The sequence below is a fragment of the Eretmochelys imbricata genome, chromosome 18, assembly GCF_965152235.1.
Source record: "Eretmochelys imbricata isolate rEreImb1 chromosome 18, rEreImb1.hap1, whole genome shotgun sequence".
Lineage (NCBI taxonomy): Eukaryota > Metazoa > Chordata > Testudines > Cheloniidae > Eretmochelys > Eretmochelys imbricata.
Genome location: NC_135589.1, coordinates 10,182,690 through 10,206,492, shown reverse-complemented (window position 1 = coordinate 10,206,492; position 23,803 = coordinate 10,182,690). Strand labels below are relative to the sequence as shown.

Here is a 23,803-nt window from a genome sequence, read left to right as displayed (position 1 = left end):
CGTGATAAAACACTATAGGAGATTCTTCCTTCCTTTATTTCTTTTGGTGCAGCGGTGTCCTCTCTGCACCCTTCTTGAAGGCCCTGTGTCAGTGTGATTTCTCCTTTTGGGATTCAAATGGCCAGAAGGTGCTCATTCTGGAGCTCCTCCACGTCACTCGGATGCCATTTGTGAGCAGTGTGAGACTCTTCCCCTCCCTCATCTTCCTTGCCCCCTTCTGCTGAGACTGTCAACACGGAGCTCAATAATTGCTAGCTCTGGTGCTGGCATTGTTTGTGGTCCATTCCAACTGGCAATGGAGGGGTGGAGGGAGAATACCAGAAGGTGAGAATACCAGAAGAGTGGAGAAGGAAGTTAGCAGGTTGGAGGGGTAGAAAAGTCCGGATGGCTGGATGATGCACCATGAGTGGAAGTGGAACCCCAACTCTCAGGGGTCTCTGGGAGGGACAGAAGAGGCCAGCACTGATGGCCTTATGCTAGGCATTGGGCTGGATCTCAGTTCCCAGATCTGGGTTCCATTCTCCATTCTACCACTGACTCCCAGCGTGACCTTAAGCAGATCAGTTAGTTATTTCCCTGTGTCTCAGCTTCCCAGCTGTAATAGGGTGTTGTGAGGTTAAGTTCATTATTCCTATATATTCTGAGACCATCTTTTTGCTGTGTCTGCACAGCGCCAAGTACAGTGGGGTCCTGCTCTTTGACTGGGGCTCCAAGACGTTGGTGTAATACAAATACATAGTGAGGTGCTCAGACAGGGACTATACGAGTACCTAGAGGGAGAGACATGGAACTGACTTAGGTGGACAGGAGAGTGGATGGGACCGGAGAGGTTAGATGCAGTGAGCCAGATCTGACTTGAATTTGGAGACGGGTGGAGGTGATGGAGAAAGGGGGATTATATCATCAACTCCCATCCTGGAAGGAGAGTAGTTCAGCCCATGTATTCATGGGGTCCTGGGGCGTTAGAGTCCAGGGAGGTCCAAGAGAGAATGAAGTGAAATATTTTCCGATGTCCCCTTGATTATGGTTTGAAAGGCCTCAGCTATGATCAGCTATGCAGAACGCTGATTACGCTGTGCTTCCCCAGTAAAAAAAGAATGTATTTTCACTGTATCAAATATTTGAATTTGACCTGAGGCAGATGATAATTATTCCGAAACAAACAGACAAAATGCTGGGGAAAGTCCCAGTGGAGAAAGCACATCCGTTATGGAAGATTTCCCCATCGAAATCTTCAAAAATGCCATGTCCTTAAACCAATCAGTTCAACAACAATCTCTGGTTGAGCTTTGCTATTTTATCTGCATTGTGAGAGATGCTCTCTTAATTCCAGATCAGAAAGTATTGAGAATAATTCTGGGAGAGAGAAACCTCGCCAGTGTAGTAACAGTATATGTAGAACTTTTTAAATCCCTTTCTACCTTCCACTCTTTTTTTGTCAAACTCTGGTACTAACTGTGTCCTGAAAGTTTCTGATTGCATCCTTGGGTGGTGCTGAGCATTAATTCCTAAGGAGCCTGATCCTATGAGATATTGTAGCTGATGGTGCTCAGCATCTTGGAGAAGCAGATTATTATTTGTGTTATGGTGCTGCTTAGAGGCCTCCCTCAGAATTGGGCCCCCATAATGCGAGGCATCGTATAAACACATAGTGAGCACCAGTCCCTGCCCCAAGGAGCTTACAATCCAAATCCACAAGTCGGAATAAAAGTTGGAGAAAGGAAATGTTGTTCCCATTTTACAAATGGGAAGCTGAGGCAGTGTGATTGGACGAGGGTCACACAGGGAGTCTGTGCTAGCCCTGGGAATTTAACCCAGATTCCCTGAGTCCCAGTCCAGTGCTTTAACCCACAAGACCATCCTTCTTAGGTCTGCTCCTGTCCCCACTGACGTCTCTGGGAGTTTTGCCATTGACTTCAACAGGCCCTGGAGCGCACCTTTCACAAGAATAGCCCTCCTGCTGGCAAACATCACTGTAGCTATGTATAAAGGCAACACTGTTATGCTATATGGAAAGATACACTGATGTTATCAAACCTACTCGCAAGGGATTTTTCCTTCTTTGAATTTTAAAGAAGATAAAGGCAGTTCTGTTTTTGGGAAGTCGCAGCAACAAAGCACTGTAAGCATCTTTACATACTGTTTCCTTCCCTGACGATATAATGGGTCATGTAATATCCTTATGTCTCATCACACATGAAGACTTATGTTTATGGAGTCCCTTTCCAATTGTTACGCAGCTGTTATTCCCGTCTCCCCCACCCCCACACCTATCATTAATTATCTTTCAAAACTATCTCATCATTACTCTGATTATTTTTTTTTCCAAGTCAATAAGCTTGTTACAGATAATCTTGTTTGCCTGGCGGAGAGGAAATCCAGCAATCTCCTTAATAGCCTCCTATGAGGATTTCATCTTGTTTGGTAACTGGACGCAGCTACCTATAAATATTCTATTTCTTTGCAGTTCTGCTAGCTGATTAAAGCCTGTTTTTTCGCCCAGATAAATGACGTCCTAAAACACTTCCGAGAGGGGAGAGCTTTGTGGAAGCTTCACATGTGGGGCTTTCTATTCCAGTGCACAGTACTTCTCAACAAATGATCTTGGCCCAGATATTCAGGAGTGACTATTGATTTTGGATAGTTCAGTTTTCATAGAGTTCTTTATTGTGGCCTGATGGACAGAGCACTGGACTGGGAGTCAGGAGATGTAGGCGTTTCCCCCAGCTCTGTCACTCATTTGCTGAGTGATCTTGGGCAAGTCCCTTCTGTACCTTAGTTTTTCCATGTGTAAAATGGGAATAGCGATACTCACCTCCCTTGTGAAGTACTAGCTATTATTATTACTACCCACAGAACAGGCACTGAAGGGCATTGGCAGTATAAGTTTCCCTACCCTGGGGCCTCAGCCCTGTTCTGAAGGACCCCATCTCTGTGACATTGAAGAGTAGTTTAGGCTAGAATTTCACATGGGGTGTAAGGGAATAAGTCACCCATTGAAATTATATTTGATTAAAGGGGAGTTACGTATTTAACTCCCTTAGGCCCCCGTGGAAATCCCAGCCTTGTCCACTTTGTCCTTGGCGCCTCTGCGGTGATTGCCAATGAGGGAGCTAATTGGTGACAACTGTGGTGGTGGTGGGGTTCTTAGTGACGTGACTGTCTGTTTTTTAGAACCTGGATGGAGACCATCAGCAGGTAGGGGGAGGGACAGCTCAGTGGTTTGAGCATTGGCCTGCTAAACTCAGGGTTGTGAGTTCAATCCTTGAGGGGGCCATTTAGGGATCTGGGGCAAACATTGGGGATTAGTCCTGCTTTGAGCAGGGGGTTGGACTAGATGACCTCCTGAGGTCCCTTCCAACCCTCATATTCTATGAAAATGGGCTCTTATGGGACATGGCAACTGGCTGAACAGATTCCTTTTTCATTTGCATCTCCCTCACAAGAAGCCTCTGGAAGCCTAGTAAGGCCTGAATTGGTTGTTCTTAGTTTCAGTCTCCATAGTCCGCCATTTAAACAATAATCAGGAGCTTCTCTGCACATACAAGAGGAGCTAGCGGCCTGCTGCTTTGAAAGGCCAGCTCTGTAACCGGCCTTTCCCTGATAAAAGAGCAGCTGAATATCCCTGCATTGTTTCTCTTTGGGTTACAATCACCAAGACTAATCTCACTGGAGGAGGCAGCTGAAAATGGGGGAGGACAGATGTAATGGTGACCCTTAATTTTGAATATGGTGCCCAGATGCTACAATGGTGGGTGCACTGACTAGAAAGCAGATGCATAGGCAAGTCTGCTACTCTGAAGGCCGGGGCTCTATAAATATTAAGGGCCAGACCCTGACTCATGCTGAGTGCCTCTACTTTACACTTTGTAAACATGTGCAGTGTTTGTACTCCTCTTTCCCCAAACTGGAAGGATGTGGGCTGTGAAGAGAGAGTGAGAGACTGAACTAGACTGTCACTTATTTGACAATTCATTCCCCTACAGAAAATTTGTTACAATTGCTACTGTGTGTTTAGATTCAGGAATAAGATTTAGCGAGAATTCAGCTATAAATGTGATCCTGGCTTCTTTTATTGCATGTCTCAACAGTGCACTTATGGTTGTGTTTTTATATATATATATATATATAATAGATGCATGGTAGTGGGACAAATCCTGTAGCAAAGCACGGAATTTCACATCAGTTTGTAATTGCAACCTGTTCTATAATTAATCAGTCCTCAAGTTTGGAATTATATGCTGCTAGCCTTGCCTGCGATGGGTTCTCATTAATTACTGAGGCATGGATCTTGAGTATTTTAAATGCAGCACTGGGCACAAAAAGGATGATAGGAAAGACCAGTATCTGTATGATTCACACTGGCCTCTAGAGCACTTCATTCTTGACATCTTATTGCCGTTACTGAGTTTTTATTTCTGTCCTCAAGGCTGAACAACACTATCTGACCTTGGGCTGTTCTCAGAACCCTGACCATACATGCCAGGGGTGCCTTTTCTCACTTCCACAGAGCCTCACTATTCCAGGGGAAGTTGTTCCTCAAGGCCTTGGAGCCTGATTCCATTTTACTATGGTCAGTGTGAGCTTTGCCCCTTACTTCCACTGAAAGAGGGTCAAGCCCTTGACACCCACTCCTTCCCCTAGTCATGCAAGGACCTTAATGTGCTTTGCAAACACTAATTAGTCTGACAACCCCCCTGTGAAGTAGGTCAGTATCGTTGTTTGGTTAGTGGGTTTGTTTTATTTGCTAAAGGTACTTGTTTTACAATTTGGATATATGGGGGCCTGAATTTTTAGAACCCACAAGTTGGGGTTGGATTTTCCAAAGAGTTCAGCTCCGCATGTCGGTACCTACATGAAGTGGCTAGATTTTTACAAGAACTGAACTCCTCTTTTTCTCATGGGAAATGCTGGGATGTGAGCCTTTCCCTCTCCCCCCCCCCCCTTCAAATCTGGCCTCATTTTGTGGCTGCTGAGCCCTTCTAAAAACTCCAAACTTAAAGTCAAACTGAACCTTAAACCGTGAGGTTTGAGCTTCTCTCATGGTGGCGCCATAATATTGTTATATTGACTCGTTGATTGCTGGACTGAAGATTGTTGTTTCCTATGATAAAAAAGTCCAAGCACCTCAGTTCATTTCTATAGCATGTTATACCTGATCAGTGCGGCTGTTTGCTTCTGTGCTCCATGGCTGGTCATATTACAATGAGCATCCGCATCAGCAATGATAAAGCATGCCAATGCTCGTTTTCTTCAGTAACACATTTTCCATATTCCGCAAAAAACAAATCTCACCGTCTCTCCACTGGAAGTATTGGGTATCTGTCTTCCCAGCTCCTTTCAGCTATTCTGGTATCATCTGCTTGCCATGAATGATGGTCCCTCCAGTGCAGTTAGATCTTCTGCAAGGTGTGCTGACATATATTTCAGAGAGCATGTAATACTCTGGGTGGTGGTTATTCATGTTTTGATGTATATTTCATTCTTCTAACTCCACAACTGATGGCCCTAATTCGGCAGTTCTTACTGTCGCTAGCAGTCCTCAGAGCTAATAGAACTACTCAAATGAGTAGGGAGCACTCATTGTGAATAAGGGATCAGATCCTACAGTAACATTCCATTTATTTTCTTCTCTAGAGATAAACATCTGAGATGAATGCATTAGGGCTTTCTCCTACTGTGTTTGACTTCCAGTAACCCATTAACTTGTCCATATGCTACAGTATTTTTCATGGACCAGATTTTGGGTTTTTTTGCTTTTTTTCCCCCAGGTTGGTTACTGGGAATAAACTGGGACACAGGAGACATGGGTTCTATTCCTAGCACTGCCACTGGCCCGCAGCATGTGACCTTGGACAAGTTGCTTATTTTCCCAACCTGTGCAATGATGCCAAAGATACTTACTCCTTTGTTAAAGGACTTTGAGATCTGTAGATGCAAAGTGCTGTATGAAGCTGGGCATCATAATAATAATTCCCCAAGAATTAGTCAGCAGCGTGACGTCACAATAAGAAGCCTCAGCAATTCACTTTGGCTGCAATGGAGAAGAAATGTGTGGCCTAGGCTTTCATGCACATATCAGCCTGAGTAACTTTACTCAGTGGGGCCACTCGGTTTGGAGTGGTTGCCCTTCATCTCTCTCGAAGGGCAGTGCGTATCAGTGTTCACTGTCTCATGAAGTCCATCAGTGTGTTATTACCTGTACAGTGTTGCGAATGTTCCCCTTTGAAGTATGCAGTAGTCTCTCCACTGTGGCCATGAATATAAAAAGTGTAACCATTTTTCATTGTACGCCAGTGTGTGAAGTTAGAGGCCCTGGTAAACCTGTGCTCTCCGCTCCCCACATCTAAGCTCACTGAATTCAGCTGCAGCCTGGCAGGGAGCACTTACCTCCACATGCAATCTGATTGGTTGACAATCTTCAGACCTAAGTATTGTTCCACTCCCTGGACGTGAGTGATAGAAACATAATACCACCGCCATCTGGGTCATCTGCAGGGCTCAAACCTGAGACACTGAATCTCTGACACAGGTGCAGTAGCTTGGAGGCATAGCAGACCCCTAAGACTCTTCACATGGTCCATACTCCAGAGGGCAAAGACTCAGGCTCTGCCAGCATGGATTACACATGCAACTCTGCAGTTCTGCATCTAGCAAAAGAAGTGCTGAAACACCATGGGGCAGACTGTTCTCGCCAGTTATTGATGACTCTGGAGTTGTGGATAGTTCTGATAAGCATCCGAAGTGTTGTCTCCTTTCCTGATCAGACTCTGACTCTGTGTCTTCTGAAGTTTATCCAGCATTAACAACCCCTCTGGAATATTTTAAAGGACATATAAGAAAGTTCCATCACAGTAGCTCATTCCCTGAGATTTAATTTTTACTGGTGAAATTTACAATAGGTCACGGTAAGGTTATTATGGTTTGGTGGCTAAAATCCAGGGTTGGGAGTCAGGAGATCCGGGTTCCATGTCTTGCTCTGCCAATGACCTGTACGACCTTCGGTAAGTTATGTAACTGCTCCGTGCCTCAGTTTCCCCAGTTGTAAAATTGAGTTGTTGTGAGGCCAAACGAATGACCCAATGCATCACAGTGCAGAGTTCCCATGCATAGCTCTGTGCTGTATTTAAGCCTTATCTTACAGGGTTATATGATATGATAGATAAGGCTTTGTGCATCTGCATTGGGATGAATTCAATCCCAATGTTTTAAAGTGCTTTGAGATCCTCTTAGAGTAAGGCCCTATGGAACCCCAAAGCAATAACTTCTGTCAGCTGGTGAGTGTAAGGAAGGGCAGTGGCCCCATCAGCTGCAGTCTCTCTCGCTGTGTCACTTTTTCATTTCCGTTCACAGGATCTGGGGCACTTATCACCTGAGTTCTTCATTAGCCAGACTTGGACGCACATTTACTTGCTGTTCCTCCCCCAGTTATTTTTATTTGCGTGCTTGGAATTCTTGCTTTCAGCTCAGCCGTGATAAGTGAGCTGTTTGCATAATGAATGCTTTTGAAAGGCGTGGTTCCCCTGCCATGTCCCTAGCAGCGCCTTCCAGAAGGGTCTGCTTTTCAGAAGAAAGTGATATTAAAATAAAAGCTTAAATAAAAGCTTAAAGCTTAAATTTCCCAGAAAGCGTGTGTGTGCGTGAGTGTGTGCCTGCAGAGGGGAGAGCATGCTGCAATCTCCTCCCTGCTCAGAGGAGGTGTGGTCTTGTCATGGCTCTGCTTCCACCCAGTCTCTTTTGGCGGGTTACCACCCAGTGCAGTACAAGGGACAGCATTTCTCCCTCACCCCTGGACTTGAGCACGGGCATGGGGGAGGATGTCCTTTTGCACACACCTGTGCATATCAGGCCCAGTCTGGCCCATTGTTTGTAGGCAGGGTCTGCGTGTGCAAACGTGTAGCTTTGTGAGAAGCAGCATGGTCCCTGGATAGGGCATTGAACAGGGAGTCAGGAGACTCTTCCAAGCTTGGCCAGTGACTTGCTGTGTGACAAGTAGCTTCCCCTCTCTGTGTCTTTATCTTAGACCAGAAGCTCTTTGGGGGCATGGACTGTCTTTTAGTATGTGTCTGTACAGTACCTAGACGAGTGGGGCCCAGTTTCTGCTAGGACCGCTAGCCACTACGGTAACAGACACAATAAATGAGACAAGCATCACTGGGATTCTCACCAATGTTTTCTAAAGATCTTGTGAAGATTCTGATCCTGTGCATCCTACAGTTTCCTCATCTCTGTTTTGGCCACACTTTTCTTCCCATCTAACGCATAACTTCTCATCGACTGCACCATCATGCAGCTCCTCTGTTTATGCTACCTCCAAGGAGAAACTTGTCAACAGGAAGCATGAAGCTCTTTAATATGTTTCATAGCCAGCTCAGATGGAATGCTTTCTACTCCCTGGGTCAGGAGTGAACTCGCTCATGATGCTATGTTAGCAGGAGAGAACACCAGCTCAAAGGATGGTAACGCAATATGGAGAATTTGGAAAACACAAATGAAGGCTAAGAGAATGAGCCTGCAAAACAGAGAACAAAATGAGAAGCTTCGTATCATCAGTCATTTGGGAAGTGTATCGGCAGGCATAGACCATTGTCAGCTTTTTTTAATTTGGTACATGAAGGCTTTAAGGGTAAAATAAAGTGGCAACATCCATACTTATGAAAAGTACCAAGTACCAGACTGACAGTCCTGAAGACTGGAGCACTCTGTTGACAGGTGGAGTCAGGCCATCATGGACAGACACAGTGCAAACTGCCTTTCTTACCCTCCTGCCAACACACCCACCTTTTCCTGCAGCGAACCCATCCACGGCTGAAGCGCTCGTTGAGTTTCCAAGGCCCATCCTTCGCCTGTCTGCTGCAATTGCCAGTAAGGGGCCGGTTATGGCAGTCGGCTGTGGGTTGTGAACATGCCTCCTGGGAAACAGACGGAGATCACCCCTCCCATGCCACATGCAAGGGGTGGGCCCTGAATTTTGTAGACGTACCAAATCCCTGAGCAGCTGAGGAGACCAGGCTCATCTACAAAACAGGCCCTCACCTCCACATTGCCCCCCCCCCCCCGCCAACCATTCTGGTAGTGTGCTCTGGGCTGTCCTCCAGAACTGAAGGTGGTGATGCTCTGGAAGAGCAGTTGTCCCGCTGGTGCATCCCCTGTCCATACACAAAACATCCTTGGAAGGGCTCCCTTGGAGAGGGGGGCATGCCGTGGCCACCCCCCCTTCGTATCCTCCTAGCTGCTGCCCTCTACTTTGCATTTCAATGGGTTTTGACTGGGTCCGAGGATGAGGTGTTTGTTTTTTGTTTCGTTTTGTTTTTTTAAAGTAAGAAGAACTGTGTTTTTTAAAACTTCCGCCAACTCGCATGGGGAGCATTCTGTTATGTCAACAGGTTCAGTTCTTCCTACCCAGCAGAACCCCGGAGCGAAGTCATCACTTGGCCCGTGCTGGATTTCATAATCATTCTTAATACAAAAAGAGGGGATGAATAATGAGCAGTGGTAATTCTCCTGCAGACATTAGCATCCGATGAAGTGAGCTGTAGCTCACGAAAGCTTATGCTCAAATAAATTGGTTAGTCTCTAAGGTGCCACAAGTACTCCTTTTCTTTTTGCGAATACAGACTAACACGGCTGATACTCTGAAACCTGAAATTAGCATCCCAGTCACTCTCATTTGAATTCGGTTCCCAGGAAGTCCGTTAAAATGCTATCTGTATTTTCAGGCCTCTTCATACAAAAACTCTGTTTATAGTCCCCTCCACTACTTCAAATTGCATTTATCAAATCTAACAAGTATGGCAAGTTTCATACGAGAAAGAAGAGATGACTGGTGCTGAGTCCTTGATGGAAAGGGGATGTGAATTGAAAACCCATCTGAAACCCTAGTCTGTGCCTCATACATGAAAGCTCCACTTTAAGAATGAGTGCAGGGGAAGTAGGTTGGCTATAATTGCCTTGGTGCAGTGTTACAACACAGACAATAAAAGATGCAATTTAAAGCTTTGCAGCTCAGGCTTTGAAAATATTGGCACTGGCATGCCAGGAGGAATGCGTACAGATTTGTAAGACAGGGAAAGCCTGTGCGAAGGTCACTGCACCTCCCTGCATCTTCAGTGTGACTGTGCACCGTTGCATTTACATTGTGATGCTGTATGTAGTATCCCCTGCCTCTTGTGAGAGCCCCTGAGAGAAAGATATGTCCACATTATGCTGCGGTGCTTAGAAAAGCCAGATTGAGGTCAGGTTGTTCTGACTTCTGTCTGAACCTCAGTGTTACTTTAAAGTACAATAGAACATTGGTCCCCCAAAGACAGAAGAGAGAGCTCCTATAATGGACCCTTCTCCCTTTCTACTACTCCAGTTTCCTCTACTGCTTAGGTCTCATAGTGTAATTTTGCTGATGGGCTCTTTAGACCAGTGGTTTTCAAACTTCTTTTCTGGTGACCCAGTTGAAGAAAATTGTTGATGCCCACACCCCAAAGGAGCTGGGGATGAGGAGTCTGGGGTGTGGGAGGGGCTCAGGGCTGGTGCAGAGGGTTGGGATGCAAGGGGTGAGGGCTTTGGGGTAGGCCCAGGAACGAGGGGTTCAGGGTGTGGGAGGGGGCTCTGGGCTGGGGCAGGGGGTTGGGGTGCGGAAGGGGGTCAGGGCTCTGGGGTGGGGCTGGGGATGAGGGGTTTGGGATACAGGAAGGGGCTCTGGGCTTGCGGGGCTCAGGGCGGGGGCAGGGAATTTGTGCATGGTTCAGGCACGGGCTTACCTCAGGCAGCTCCCAGTCAGCGGTGCAGCGGGGGTGTTAAGGCAGGCTTCCTACCTGTCCTGGCACCTTGGACCGCGCTGCACCCCAGAAGTGGCCAGCAGCAGGTCCGGCTCCTAGGCGGAGGCACACAAATGGCTCCACGCAGTTCTCGCCCGCAGGCACCGCCCCACAGCTGGAACTGGCCAATGGGAGTGCGGAGCCAGTGCTCGGGGCGGGGACAGCGCGCAGGGCCCCTGCACCTAGGAGCTGGAACTGCTGCTGGCCGCTTCTGGGGCGCAGCGCGGCGTCGGAACAGGTAGGGACTAGCCTGCCTTAGCCGGGCAGCACCGCAAACGGGACCTTTCATGGCCCGGTCGGCGGTGCTGACCAGAGCCGCTGTGACCCAGTGTCTTACATTCCGCGACCCAGTACTGGGTGACGACTCACAGTTTGAAACCACTGCTTTAGACCACTGGTGATCTGCAGAACCATTAGTGTAACCTTTTGTTTCCTTTCCTTTTAATGACAGCTTGCATTGACACTTACATTTAATCTGAATAAAGTATCTACCAACACTAGGGTTTTTTAGCCATTTTAACATCATCCTGATCACATGCCTGGGAGCTGTCTATTAAGGTCCTGCATTCTGAACCTGCCGCTGTCTTGCTGTATGACTGTGACAAATTCACCTGACTTTTAACTACTCTCTCTTCGCATATCTGAATAACAATTTAATCGCTTTAGCTCTGGGCAAAGTATTTTTTGCCACTATATATATATATATATATATATATATATATATATATGCTGTATGGCTAGAGCACTGGACTGGGACTCGGGTAATCTGGATTCAATTCCTCGCTCTGCTTCAAGGTGTGAGCTTGGGCAAGTCACTTTGCCTCTCTGTGCCTCAGTTTCCCATTCTGTAAAATTGGAATAATGATACTGTCCTTTGAGGTTTACTGATGAAAAACTAGGTATTATCTGGTTGTGACTAACTCTCAGAAAGCAGCTAAACACCATCCATAGAGCGAGCACACAGTGCACTGAAATACATTCCTCTAATTTGGCACCATTTGATATGCCATGCACCATTGGGACATGGGAAAGCTACTAATGGTGTTTGTGCTAAAGCAAAGGGGCCTGATTCTAGGAGATGCAGACACCTCCTGCTAGGGGTCATCCTCAACTCTCTATGGAAGTCTATGACAGTAGAGATGTGATCCGTATTTTGAAGGATCCGTCCTGAGCGGCTCACGTGGAAGAACTTACATGCTTGGATCCCAAATCCATCAGCTGCTTTGTCCAGCCATAACACATCATTGATTGTGCAGAGTTCTCAGAAGGCTTTGTCTTGGTTTATAAAAGAGAAATGTAGAAAGCTCGTTAAACAGTTGTTATAATCCCCTGCAGCCTCCCGTCCGTGCTCCCCCTATGCTGCTAGGTTTCATTAACAACCAAAAAGAAAGTTATTTTGTTGTTTCCTTAGACCATATTTGCACTATAATTAAGCCAGCTTGGCAAAATCCTAACCTCACGTCAGTGCCAGCCAAAGAAATCAGTCAGGTTGCCCACGTTGCAGGTCAAGGAAAAATTAATTCTGTGAGGTTACCCAAGATGCAGTTCAATATGATTATCACTTATGTTGCAATAGCAGTGGGGTACCGATCAAAGTCCGTTGAGCTTGATGCTGTGTATGACACAGTAAAGACAGTCCCAACGAGCTCACAGCTCACGAGAAGAAAAGGAGAATGAGGTCATAGTAACATCAGCAAACTCTCACACAGATAGCAGGAGGTCCTGGCTCACTAGCAGCCTAGCCACTGGCAAGTGGAGGGCTTTGCAGAGGAATTCTCCAGGAGGAAGTTTGAAGGAGGATAAGTTTCAGGCTGCAGGATTTAGCACTGTGTGGATGTACTGGTGCAATTCAGGGCATTAGCCATTTACAGTTTCTGCGAAACTACTCCGGAGAGTAAAATGAGCAGGATTTAGTCCTTTGGACTTGCAGCCTGCATAGTTACAAAAGCCTTCCCAACCCCCCCCCCCCGCCCCCCCATTCGCGATCCAGAAGAGCTGCTATATGGAAAGCAGGAAAGATGTCCGGATGAAAGAGTTCCATTAGGGCACAGTAAGTAAAGTATATTCCGCTTTCCAATGCAGACCCTAATTTTCTCAGGATCCCTGAGACTGTGCATGGCTCTGTGAGATAAAAGAATAAAGTGAAGGGGACAGAGGCGGGAGAGAAGTTGAATCCTTCATGTTCCTTATTCTGTATGCAAAGAACATCAAAAGCACTAATGGAAATCATTTTTTTTTCTCTCTCTCTGGCTCATCAAAGCTCAATTGTAAAGATTGTGCAAGCTGATTCTCCATTGGTAAAATATTTATGAATGAAACAATTGGGATGCTGGTCCAGGCAAGTAAACGTCCCCTCTAATAATAATATTTCAGTAAGAGGTTAAACCCCTACCTTGCTCCCCCACTTATGTTTAGTTTCTTCTTGTTTTATTTAATTTGTATTTGCCTTACCTAGAGACCCCAGTCAAGATCCAGGTACTTTGTGCTATACATCCATGTAATAAAAGACACTCCTTGTCCTGTGGTTCTTACGCTATAAAAGGCAAGACAGACAAAGGGTGGGAGAGAGTAAGGTTTATTATTCCCAAATTACAGAAGAGGAGTTGAAGCACAAGTAGAGTAAGGGACTCACCCAAGGTCACAAAGTGCATGTCTGCACTGCATTGTAAGCCCAGATCTGTGGACTTGGTGGTTTCAAGCCTATGCTTGAGCAGCCACATTAATAGTGAACCTGGTGTGACTGGCTTCCCCAGGGTGCAACCTGGAACTGGGGTACAGCTGAGCCCTCCAGCATACCAATCTGAGCCTCTTCTCACACTGTGAGGCTGTGACAAACTGCAGACTGCTCTGGGTCCTACACTCACACAAACATTTACACAGGCAGGGACACACCCAGCTGCAGTTACATGAACGCTTTTCCTCAGCCACTCATGAATTAACAATAGAGAGGCTCCTCCAGTCAGTTCCCCACAGTTTCCTTGCCTTGCACCCTTGGACTGTACTGTCCTGCCCTGATCAAAAGCCTGACCAGTATAAGATTAATACCTAGTCCACTCTTCCCTCAATGTGGAGAGGACATGCACCAGTTTTTGTTCACTGAGTAGATTTCCCATGCACTTCAAGCAGCACACCGTTTTAAATAAAAAATATAAAACAAACTTATTAACTACAGAAAGATAGATTTTAAGTGATTATAAGTAATAGTGTACAGATCAAAGTTGGTTACCTAAGAAATAAACAAAACTGCAATCTAGGTTCTATACAGTAGATGTGATTTGAATTAAGCTGTGTCTCTCCCAGATGGTGCAAACAGTCCCCCAGTCTTCCAGACACAGGCAGGGCTTCTTTCTTTCCTACCTGAGGCTCCCTTCCCCAGTTCAGTCTTTGTTCCTAAGGTGTTTTCAGGTGTTGTCTTTTAGGGGGAATGAGGCCAAGTGGTGATGTCACTTTCCCACGTTGATAGCTTCTTCCGGCTTGCTGGAAAGATCTTTGCCCATGATGTGGGGATCTTCTCCCCCTGCCCCACCTCATCAAGAATCCTCCATTGCCTACGTGCTCCCTCTGGAGAGCCTCCATTGTAAACAATTCCTGAGATAGTCCCAGGGTGTGTGGATTCCCTTTAATGGGGCCATTAATACTGTTTAGCTTCTTCATTGTTGTACCTGAAAAGCTGGTTGTGGGTGTTTTCAACCTCACAACATATTTCAGTAACATGCACATAGCAAAATTTCATAACTTCACACACAATGCTAGCACATACAGTCAAACAGGATATTAATGTTCAACAGATCAAGACTTTTAGAATGATACCTCACAAGGCATACTTTGCACGAAACATATCATCATTATATGACAGTGGTGAATATGGGGGTGCCAGGATATTGCTTTGGGGCACCGTGTTACACCTGGGTTTACAGTTGCTGGATTATACAGACCTTCTGACTCAGGTCTGTGGCTTGAGTTGTGTCCACACAGCAGAATGACAGACTTGGTCCTGAGCCTCAGCAGGACTCTGGCACTGATCCACCCTCCTAGCAGAGTCCTAGGTCCTGTGAGTGCTTGCTGACCCGAGTCAGACTGATTTGTGTGTGGACAGAAGGGGGCTTGGGCTCAAACCTGAGTTAGAGCCTGGGCTTAGTGTGTAGTGTAGACATACCCAAAGGGAGCTTGTGACAGAGCCAGGCATTGACCCCAATCTCCTGAGTGTCCATGCTAGCACCTTAATCTCGAGGCTATCCTTCCCCTGCAGTGTTGATGATAACACAGACTTCTTGTGCATTTTGGGAAAATTAAAAAAAAAAACACAAAAAAAGCCCTAAAATCCACCCAAAGGGTTTGATATTTCCAACTCTGAGAATCCTCCTCTACACCAACTGTTTGCTGCCCTAATTTGCTGGATTGGAGCCAGCTAGGGATTTCATTCAAGTGTTGATCAGATGAATGCATGGGGATTGCTCTCCCTAGATCACCACTTGGAGGTGCCCTTCTGACATTCCTGGGAGAAGAGGAAATTATGCTCACAGCACAGAGCTGAAATAGCCTACGGAAAGAAACTGGTGTACGACCCGGCTTGCTGTCCAGAGCTCTGAATATAATGCGTGTTCTGACAAACCAGATGGTAAGCATTGGCATGCAGAGCGAAGCATGCTCCTTCAGGGGCGCTTAGAAACTGGCACCAGTGTCCTGAAGCTTAACTTCACAATGTTCAGCTTGTCGGAGGGCAGAGGGCACAGTAGGACCAACAGGCAGCTGGAGCTTCCAAGTATACATAGCCGGAGCGAGAAACACCGTGTTACATGCAAAAATGGCTTCACGTGTCACCTAGTGGGAATTTTTTTCTCTCACTGGGTTATAATAGTTTATCAGGGAAAAATCTGCCGCAAAGATATCCAGAGTCAGATTCTAATCCCACTGCAGTCAGTGGGAGTCTTTCCATTGATTTCCAAGGGCTTGGATCAGTCCCGTACCCTTCAAACAGAATGAGTGCTCTTCCAGTCTAACCTGCCTCGATTTGAACCATTCATTTGTAAATATAATGATGTTTCCTACCCAGTTTTTATTTTACTGGGTTGAAATGATTCAGTGTCACTCTTTATAATACGTATAAATGTATGATGTTGCCTTCCAATGTGATTAAGTAGAATCTTGTGAATAACTTGAATTGTAGCAAGAAAGGGGGAAGGGTGATAAATATCAGCTTCAGGATGGATTTTGCACACCCTAATTTCAGTCCTTAAAAGAAATCCTATTCCTGCCTGTGTATAAATGTAAAGGGACTTTTCAAATATTTATCTAAAACCAATAAGGGGTTTGTTTTTTTGGATACACACAGCCTCCTTCCCAGTCAAAAGACGTCAAATAAAAATATTTCCGTGCTTCAGAATATATTTTCATTTTCATGCCAAAGATTATCACCAAGAATTCTTCCTCTCCACGTCTGAAATGAGCTCACTGTGATACAATGGGGTGAACCATTAGTACTTTTCACTGAGACCTACCGTAGCAAGGAGTAATCTGATTTTGGACCTACTTTCTTCAGTGGGAAATTTCTATCTTGATCCAAATCAAATATACAATACAGACTTGGGGTCTTTATTTGGGGGGATAGATTGCTGTGTTTCGGCGTACAAATATTTTCCTTTCTTTTTGCTGCACTGCAGAAGCAATCCTGAAGTGATTGCACTCCTTTTATACTAATTGTCCATCTTGGGGACACGTCATCTTAGACAAAGGCCATTAGTGGAACAGAAACATTACCTTTTTAACTTTCCCCTCAATGCAGAAAACTTACATTTATGTCATCCGTGGAACACTAACCCTGAAAAGCCTCTTAATAACTTACTTCTATAACTAATATCCATAATTCATCCAGGGCTTCCTCCCCCGGCTCTCCTCCCCCAATGCAATTTTGCTGGCCTGAACAATGTTTACCTGATTTTTTAAAAGTAAGCACACTCACCCATGTGCAGGGAGTGCAGGGTTATTTATGAGGGTGTTTTGATCCTGGTTTATTTCCTAATCCTGATTGATTATTATTAATTATTACTATTTCTAATTTTGCACAGTCACTTGCTGGCTAAGCTAATTTTAAAAAAACAACGCATAGTTTAAAGAGCTAATATTGAATTTCCGTTTGCAATATCAGGTGCATTGGGGGTGAAAAAAACTTTTGAAGTGATAATCAAGATGGCACATTTAGACAGTTGACAAGAAGGTGGGAGGATACTTAACATGGGGAAATAGATTCAATATGGGTAGTGACCCAGCCACTCCCAGTCTCTATTCAAACCCAAGTTAATTGTATCTAGTTTTTTTCTCCTGCTGATAATAGCTCATCTTAATTAATTAGCCTCTTACAGTTTGTATGGCAACTTCCACCTTCTCTGTATGTATATATATATCTTCTTACTATATGGTCCATTCTATGCATCCGATGAAGTGGGCAGTAGCCCACGAAAGCTTATGCTCTAATAAATTTGTTAGTCTCTAAGGTGCCACAAGTCCTCCTCTTCTTTTTACGCATAACTTGGTGTATACAGTAAAATATTAGAACGTCTGTCAATATTTTAGTGCCTTTGGAATGGAATGTTCTTTAAAAATGCATCCTTTGAAAGCTGACCGTTTTGTTGTTGCATGGAGGTCCGTATAAATGTATTGTGTAAATTAATACAAGTAATCAGCACTGGTCTGAAATAAAGGGGAAAACTTTAACAAATTTTTTAAAACATTCTTTTTTTTAAATTCAAACTTTTGAAAACTGTCAACTAGTTCCATAACCGGTCCCCCTCCCCAGGGGCCGCAGGGACGTGGTGCCAGCTGCTTCTGGGAGTGGCGCGGGGTCCGCGTCTCCACGGGGGTGGCAATCCCACAGGCCAGATCAAAAGCCCTGAGGGCCAGATCCGGCCCGCGGGCTGTAGTTTGCCCACCCCTGTGCTAGTCCTTGCATGGTGCACAAGATTGGTGCTTCCACTGTTTAATGCAGGCCCATTTAAGCTTAAGCATTAGGACCAAAACCAACATGAAACACCTTAAAATGTCATATAATGCTCTCTCCTGAATGGTAAATTGGGGGGGGGGGGATTATGTTTACTGCATTTCATTTCAGCTCTTTATTTTTTCTTATTTTAATATTTATTTGAGAACTTTGATATTAAGATGCCTAATATTAGAATTTCACCTTTAACATTTGGTTAAGCATCACTTAATTACTTGGCACTAGCACTAGCCAAACACATCTCCATTAATAAGAGTTCCCACTTAAGCAGCAGTCACTGTTGTTAAGTCATTCACCAAACTGATTCCCTGGGAGATGCCCCAGTAAAACGCTCACCCCCATTCCTGGCCCGATCCAAAATCCACTGAAGTTGATGGAAAGTCCTTGCAGGGTTGTTTTTTGTTTCTATCTACAGTCATTAGAGAAGCTTAAAAAAATTTTTTTTTGGGGGGAGGGGGGAAGGTAGGTAACAAAAATAAGTAGCTGTCCCCACTCTGAACAGCTTGTGTTTCGCAATGCCGGTAATTACAGCGTCATGAACAGAGGCACACAGCATCTCCAGGGTGTGCGGAGGCAGGCTCGGGAACAGTGGGGGCATCCTCTATTTTCTTTTGGGTTCAGCACGTTGAACATTGCTGCTGCACGGTGTCATGGCCGTTCAAAGGCAGAACAGCAGAAATGCCCTCACCTGCGCCGAAGCTGCAAGAGTCCCCCCCTCTGGCACCCCCCTGAGATGCCGGTGGCTTGCACTTAATGGAGAAGATTTAAAATGTGGCATGCAGGCTGAGCATGGTTTTAACCCTGGGCCATAATCTGGCTTTAGCATAGAGCTAGAAGGAGACAGGCTATTAACGCTTTTGATATTCCCTTTGAATACCATCATATTTCAATCCCATTAAGCTATTGGGCCATTGTTTATTGGTTTCAGACTGAAATAACTATGCTGAGCCGAGAAATGTTGTTTTACTTTCTAATTTATGACATAAATGTTATTGCTTCTGCCCTCGTCGTTTCCTCCCCCCTGCCCTCAGCAGACTAAGCAACGTACTGAACGTATGGGTGCAAGTCAGGTCTCGGCTCTTGTCCAGTGATGGAGTCGTGCCAAGGGACAGCAGTGGCAATGGACATGAATCTGGAGATTGCCTCGCCGCCCCCACGGCTAGAAGATGTATTTTTGAGAAGGAAGTGGGGAAGGGGTAGAACTTACCATGTTCATGGAAGTGAGAAATGGCTCGAGTTGGTGAGAGCCAGGGACCGTGCTATAAAGCAGGGGTTCTCCACCTTTTTTATTCTGAGGCCTCCCACAACCTGCTATAAAAACTCCTCAGCCCAGCAGGGAGGAAGGGGTGGGTGGGGGTGGATGGGACGGGACTCTGGGCTGAGGGATGGGGGGGAGCTCGGGCATAGGAAAGGAGGGAGCACCACCTACACCACCTGACTCACCTTGCCAGGCCACCCACCTGTCTGGGGGTGGGGGGCAATCACAAATTATAACTCAAAGGTGGGGGGCTCAGCTCAAAAAGTTTGAAAACAGCTCAGGGTGCAGGCAGGTGGTAGCTCGGGGCTGTGTGAGGGCACGGGGGTAGCTCAGGGTACAGGGAGGGGGGTAGCTAGGGGCTGTGTGCGGGCAGGGGGTAGCTCAGGCTGCAGGGAGGGGGGTAGCTAGGGGCTGAGTGCGGGCAGGTGGCCAGATCACTATGGGGGACTAGACTGAAAGCATTAAGGAAATAAGGCAACACGGGCCAGGGGTAGAACACTAGACAAGAGGTCAAAAGGCAAGATTATGCTCCTGGTTCTGCCACTGACTTGTGTGAGTGGGGGAATGTGCCACTTAAGTTTTCAGTTCCTCAGTTTTCCCACCTGTCAAATAGAGGCAATTCTTCCTGCATTTATGAAGCACTTGGAGACATGCAGTGTTTGTGCTATATGAGAGTTAAGTAATATTGCAAGCACAAGCTCCCTGGTTCTTGTCCTCCAGGTATCTCCTCTCTTCCTCCAAATTCCTCCTTAAAGAACACACCGCTCAGCAGTCGTTTCTCCCTTCTCATCTTCAGCAAATCCCTAGTCTCTCCCTAACCCAAACTATCTCTTGAGTTTGTATCTCTTGTCCAACTTAAGTTCCAATCCTGCAGCTACTTAGAGGCAATGGACCAACTCACCATAGAAAGTGCAACCTCTGGGTCTAGAATGAGCCCTGCTCTATAAGCTATTTGATGTAGAGTACATCTCTTGTTCGTTGTTCAGCTGTGACAGTTGCTGCTCTATGAATTATTTGTAGCCAGTCACCAATGATAGGTCTGGATTTGTGATGTATTTGTTCTGGATAAACTAGCCCAGATGACATTTCTGTTTTATCGGGGAAGGCTCCTGCTTTTCCCCCCTAGTTTGACTGAGGCAGAAGAAACACAGCCAGCAACTGACTCACTCTACCCTCCAACCAGTCCCTGGTTTCTCATACTTTGCAGTGACATTGATCAAATTTGATCTCTGGAGGTCATAGGTTAGCGCATTCATTAACCCACCTGCTACTCACCTCTACTCCCCCTTGTATCCACTTACGTCTATCGATGTAGGACAAACATAAGAAAACACAAAGGCAAATATTTTGTGTAGCCAAACCTGGGCATTCCATTTCCGTATTGGGTATTCTGAGTTAGACCTCATGCTTTCCCTGTCCTATAGCTCATTATCTGAGGTTAATCGAAAGTCCCGCTCATCAGACAGTGGAAGACGGCAGACGTGTGGCTTCCAATTCAGAGCGCTCCCAAAGGGTGCTCATCCCAGTCCTAGCACTGCAGGCTGAAATGCAGCATGCCTGCCTCTCCTCCTTGGTGAGAATCTGAGGATTTACTGTTGATGAGACTATAAAACAATGACAAACCCGCGCCGATTATATGATCTGCCCGAGATAACCCTAATCAATCTCGGCTCTCGCTCGGTGTGCGTGCTGCAGTAATAAAGACACAGTAAATGGAGCTGCTCTGACAAATCAGTGACCTTTTCGTGTCAGGCTTCGCAGGGAGAGTCAGTAAAACGTAGACAGTGCAATTTGGGCCCCTAACAAAGTCTGCGGGGCTTCAGGAGGCTCAGGGGGCGTGTGGAGAAAGGGGGTCACTTTACCGTTTTAAAAACAAAGGGCCAGATCCTCTGTGGGTGTAGATGACTTCAGTGGAGCTAGAGAAAGACAAAGCAGGGGAGGCGATGTTCAGTGGGGTTGTGGCAGTTTGCACTGCCTGAGAAGCTGGCCTGTATTTTATTACCCAGGGGTCTTATTTCTTCCTGACTGAATTTCCGAGACACTGCTCTCTTTCACTCATCTTGCTCACACAGTCTCTGCTACACAAGGGGAAAATCATGTCCCTTCCCTCTCCTCCTTCATTGTTTGGATCAATATAGTGCCTGGAAGCTTCAACTGAGATCAGGGCTCTATTGTGCGAGGGAGTCTGTGCGTATAATAAGACAGTCTCTGTCCAGAAGTGCTTACACCGGGGCTGTGGAAGGCCCTATCGGGTACAGCTCCCTGGAGGAGCAGGATTTCAGAAGCCCACAAAATGGATTGGCGCCTCCAGCCCCACAGCATGTATCGCAGCGGGGTTTGTGGGCAGGGCGCAGGAGCAGAGTGGATGGAGCTACCGCTGCACGGATCACAGGCCGTTGTCTCCCTGAGTGACTGCGTCGGAGCAGCAGGGGCGACTGCCGCCCTGGAGAGCCAATAGCAGTTATGGAGCGTGGTTCTGCTGCCATTCCAGACTGGGGGCGTGGGGCAGGGACTTGCAGGCTCTCCTTCACAAGTGGTTCCCCCAGTTCCCTACAAGCTTGGGTGGAGTGAGCGGCCCTAGGACCCTTCAGAATGCCTCTTAGCAGCGAGCTGTATCCTCGTGCAGCACGTGCACAGAAAGCCGGGTCCCGAATTCAACTACTCACTCACATGAGGCACGGGAAATATAACTCAGGGCTTTGTGCTCCCAAAACACAGACCCCTGCCACTTGAGGCCACAGCATCCCTGTTCGCTGGCAAGTCTAGAGGCCAGCAGTACTCCGAGTGTTCAGGACACATGAGAACCTGGTTTGGTATCGCCTCCTCTGCCTCCCCACGGGGTTTGCAGTTTCAAGTGAAACCCGGCCACAGCAGCTGAGTTTCTCTTGCCTTCAGACTGCGGAGCCACTGAACCTTGCGTGAGCTTCCATCCAAACCCATAACTTGGCCCAGGCGTTCATGGACCTTTCAGACAAGCCTGGCCTGAGTTTCAGTGCAGACGTTTTGTGCCATTGTCATCAGTCGGAGGGCTTTTATTTCCTTTGGGGTGACAGGACCACAGCCTTTAAATCAGGGCCGACTCCTTCCTCCAACAGACAATGGTGTGCATACACCCAAGCCCCGTATGTTTTACACTGGGGGCAATCAATTGCTTTTTGTCAAGGTCCAAATTTCTTGGGCAGGGTACAGTCAGGGTTCAGACTCCAGAGAAGCATTTTTCACACTGCAATAACGATAATGATAATAAGTAAATGAAAAGATTTCACGGTTTGTTCAAAAGCATCTGGTGGTCCAGATTTGGCCCATGGTCCCCTCTTGTCTACCCCATATTACACCATGGAGTGGTGCGTTGGAATGTTTCCTGATTCACTGGAGCTGTCCTTACCCACTCAACATAATTTCACTCTAATTTAGCATCTGGGTGATGATCATTCAGGAATTTGTTTCATTGGGGGGGGGGCAGCTTAAATATTTTGGCAGAAAAAATATTGAAGTAATAATTTTGCCTGCGCACCCATCATCAATTTGCTAGATGCCATTGGAGCTGAATACAAAAAGTCTCTCTTTTGGCTGCGTTGCAAATGCAAATCAAATACAAGAAACCCATAATCCAAGCAACAGGTTTTGGTGGAGGGTTATGCTCCTCACAGACATCCCGGGTGTGATGTTATTCCATAGAGTCCTTTGTTAGTTTGGATGCAGGGAGGAAAGACTAGAGGAGAAAACAGCAGCAATGAAGTCATAAAGAGATTCCTTGACTGGTTCCTTGGTTATGGCACTAGCCAGTGCTTGGGAGTCCCCGCTGCAGTTCCCAGCTCTGCTGCAGGCTTCCTGTGTGATCTTGGGTGAGTCACTTAGCCTCTCTGTGCCTCCGTTTCCAGCTGTAAATGGGAATAATAGCACTGCCCCACCTCACAGCAGTATTGTGTGGATAAATACATGAAAGATTGTGAGGTGCTCAGATGAACAGATACGTTGAAAGGTGTGAAGTTACGATCTCATCTTTTGCTATTTTTGTTTAATAATGGTTTGGAAAAATTGAGCTCCCCCCCCACCGTCTGTCAATTCTCCTTTGTTAGTCATGTAGTTTTACCTTGGTTTCTCTAACGCACCAGAGGGCACAAGATATGGATAAGCCAAGAGCAGAGACTGAGAGTAGGAAGCAATAAACTTAAAGCGAGAAGAGAGGTTTGGGTAAGAAATTAGTCAAAGTTTGGTTGTTTTTTTTTCAGAAGTGGCCACTGACTTTGGTGCCGCAGGTTTTCGGGTGCCCAACTGGAGACACCGGGGGCTGATTGTCAGAAGAGCGTGGATGCTGCAGGTTCTCAGCACCTTTGAAAAGCAGACTGGAGGAGGGTCATGTTGAGCACCCCAAACTGAGACACCTGTAATTCGTGTGTGCTTCTGAAAATTTTGACATAGTGCATCTTCAGTAAATCAAGACATTCTTTAGTTCCTTCACCACTGCTCGTAGCCTCTATCTAGCTAACTTAATCTTTCCAATGCATGGTATTTCTAAGGCACCTGTCACTGTGGTGTCTAAGGGTTGGTACTGTATTTTTCCTTCCCTTCCCCTCCTCTTCCCCCACACCCCCAGCTCCATATATCTCCTCCTCTCTCTGCCTAGCAGAGTATGCACTTTATAACTGCCCGGGAAGGCTGACAGGTAACCAATGAGATGCATATTAGCCTACCCCCTGGAGAGCAAGGACCCTCTTCCCCACTGCTTTACATGTTCAA

General features: G+C 46.2%; 1 protein-coding gene across 2 annotated transcripts in view; it reads left to right on the top strand.

Annotated features, from left to right (window-relative positions):
- Positions 1–23,803, top strand: part of KAZN (kazrin, periplakin interacting protein) — a 393,973-nt gene that overhangs the window by 43,763 nt on the left and 326,407 nt on the right. The window contains exon 2 of one of the 2 annotated variants that reach the window (XM_077837232.1): positions 19,449–19,463. The exons of the other annotated variant lie outside the window; for it this stretch is intronic. Within the exon in view, the coding sequence (XP_077693358.1) occupies positions 19,449–19,463 (15 nt within the window). The remainder of the gene's footprint in view (positions 1–19,448; positions 19,464–23,803) is intronic. 2 annotated transcript variants of the gene reach the window in all.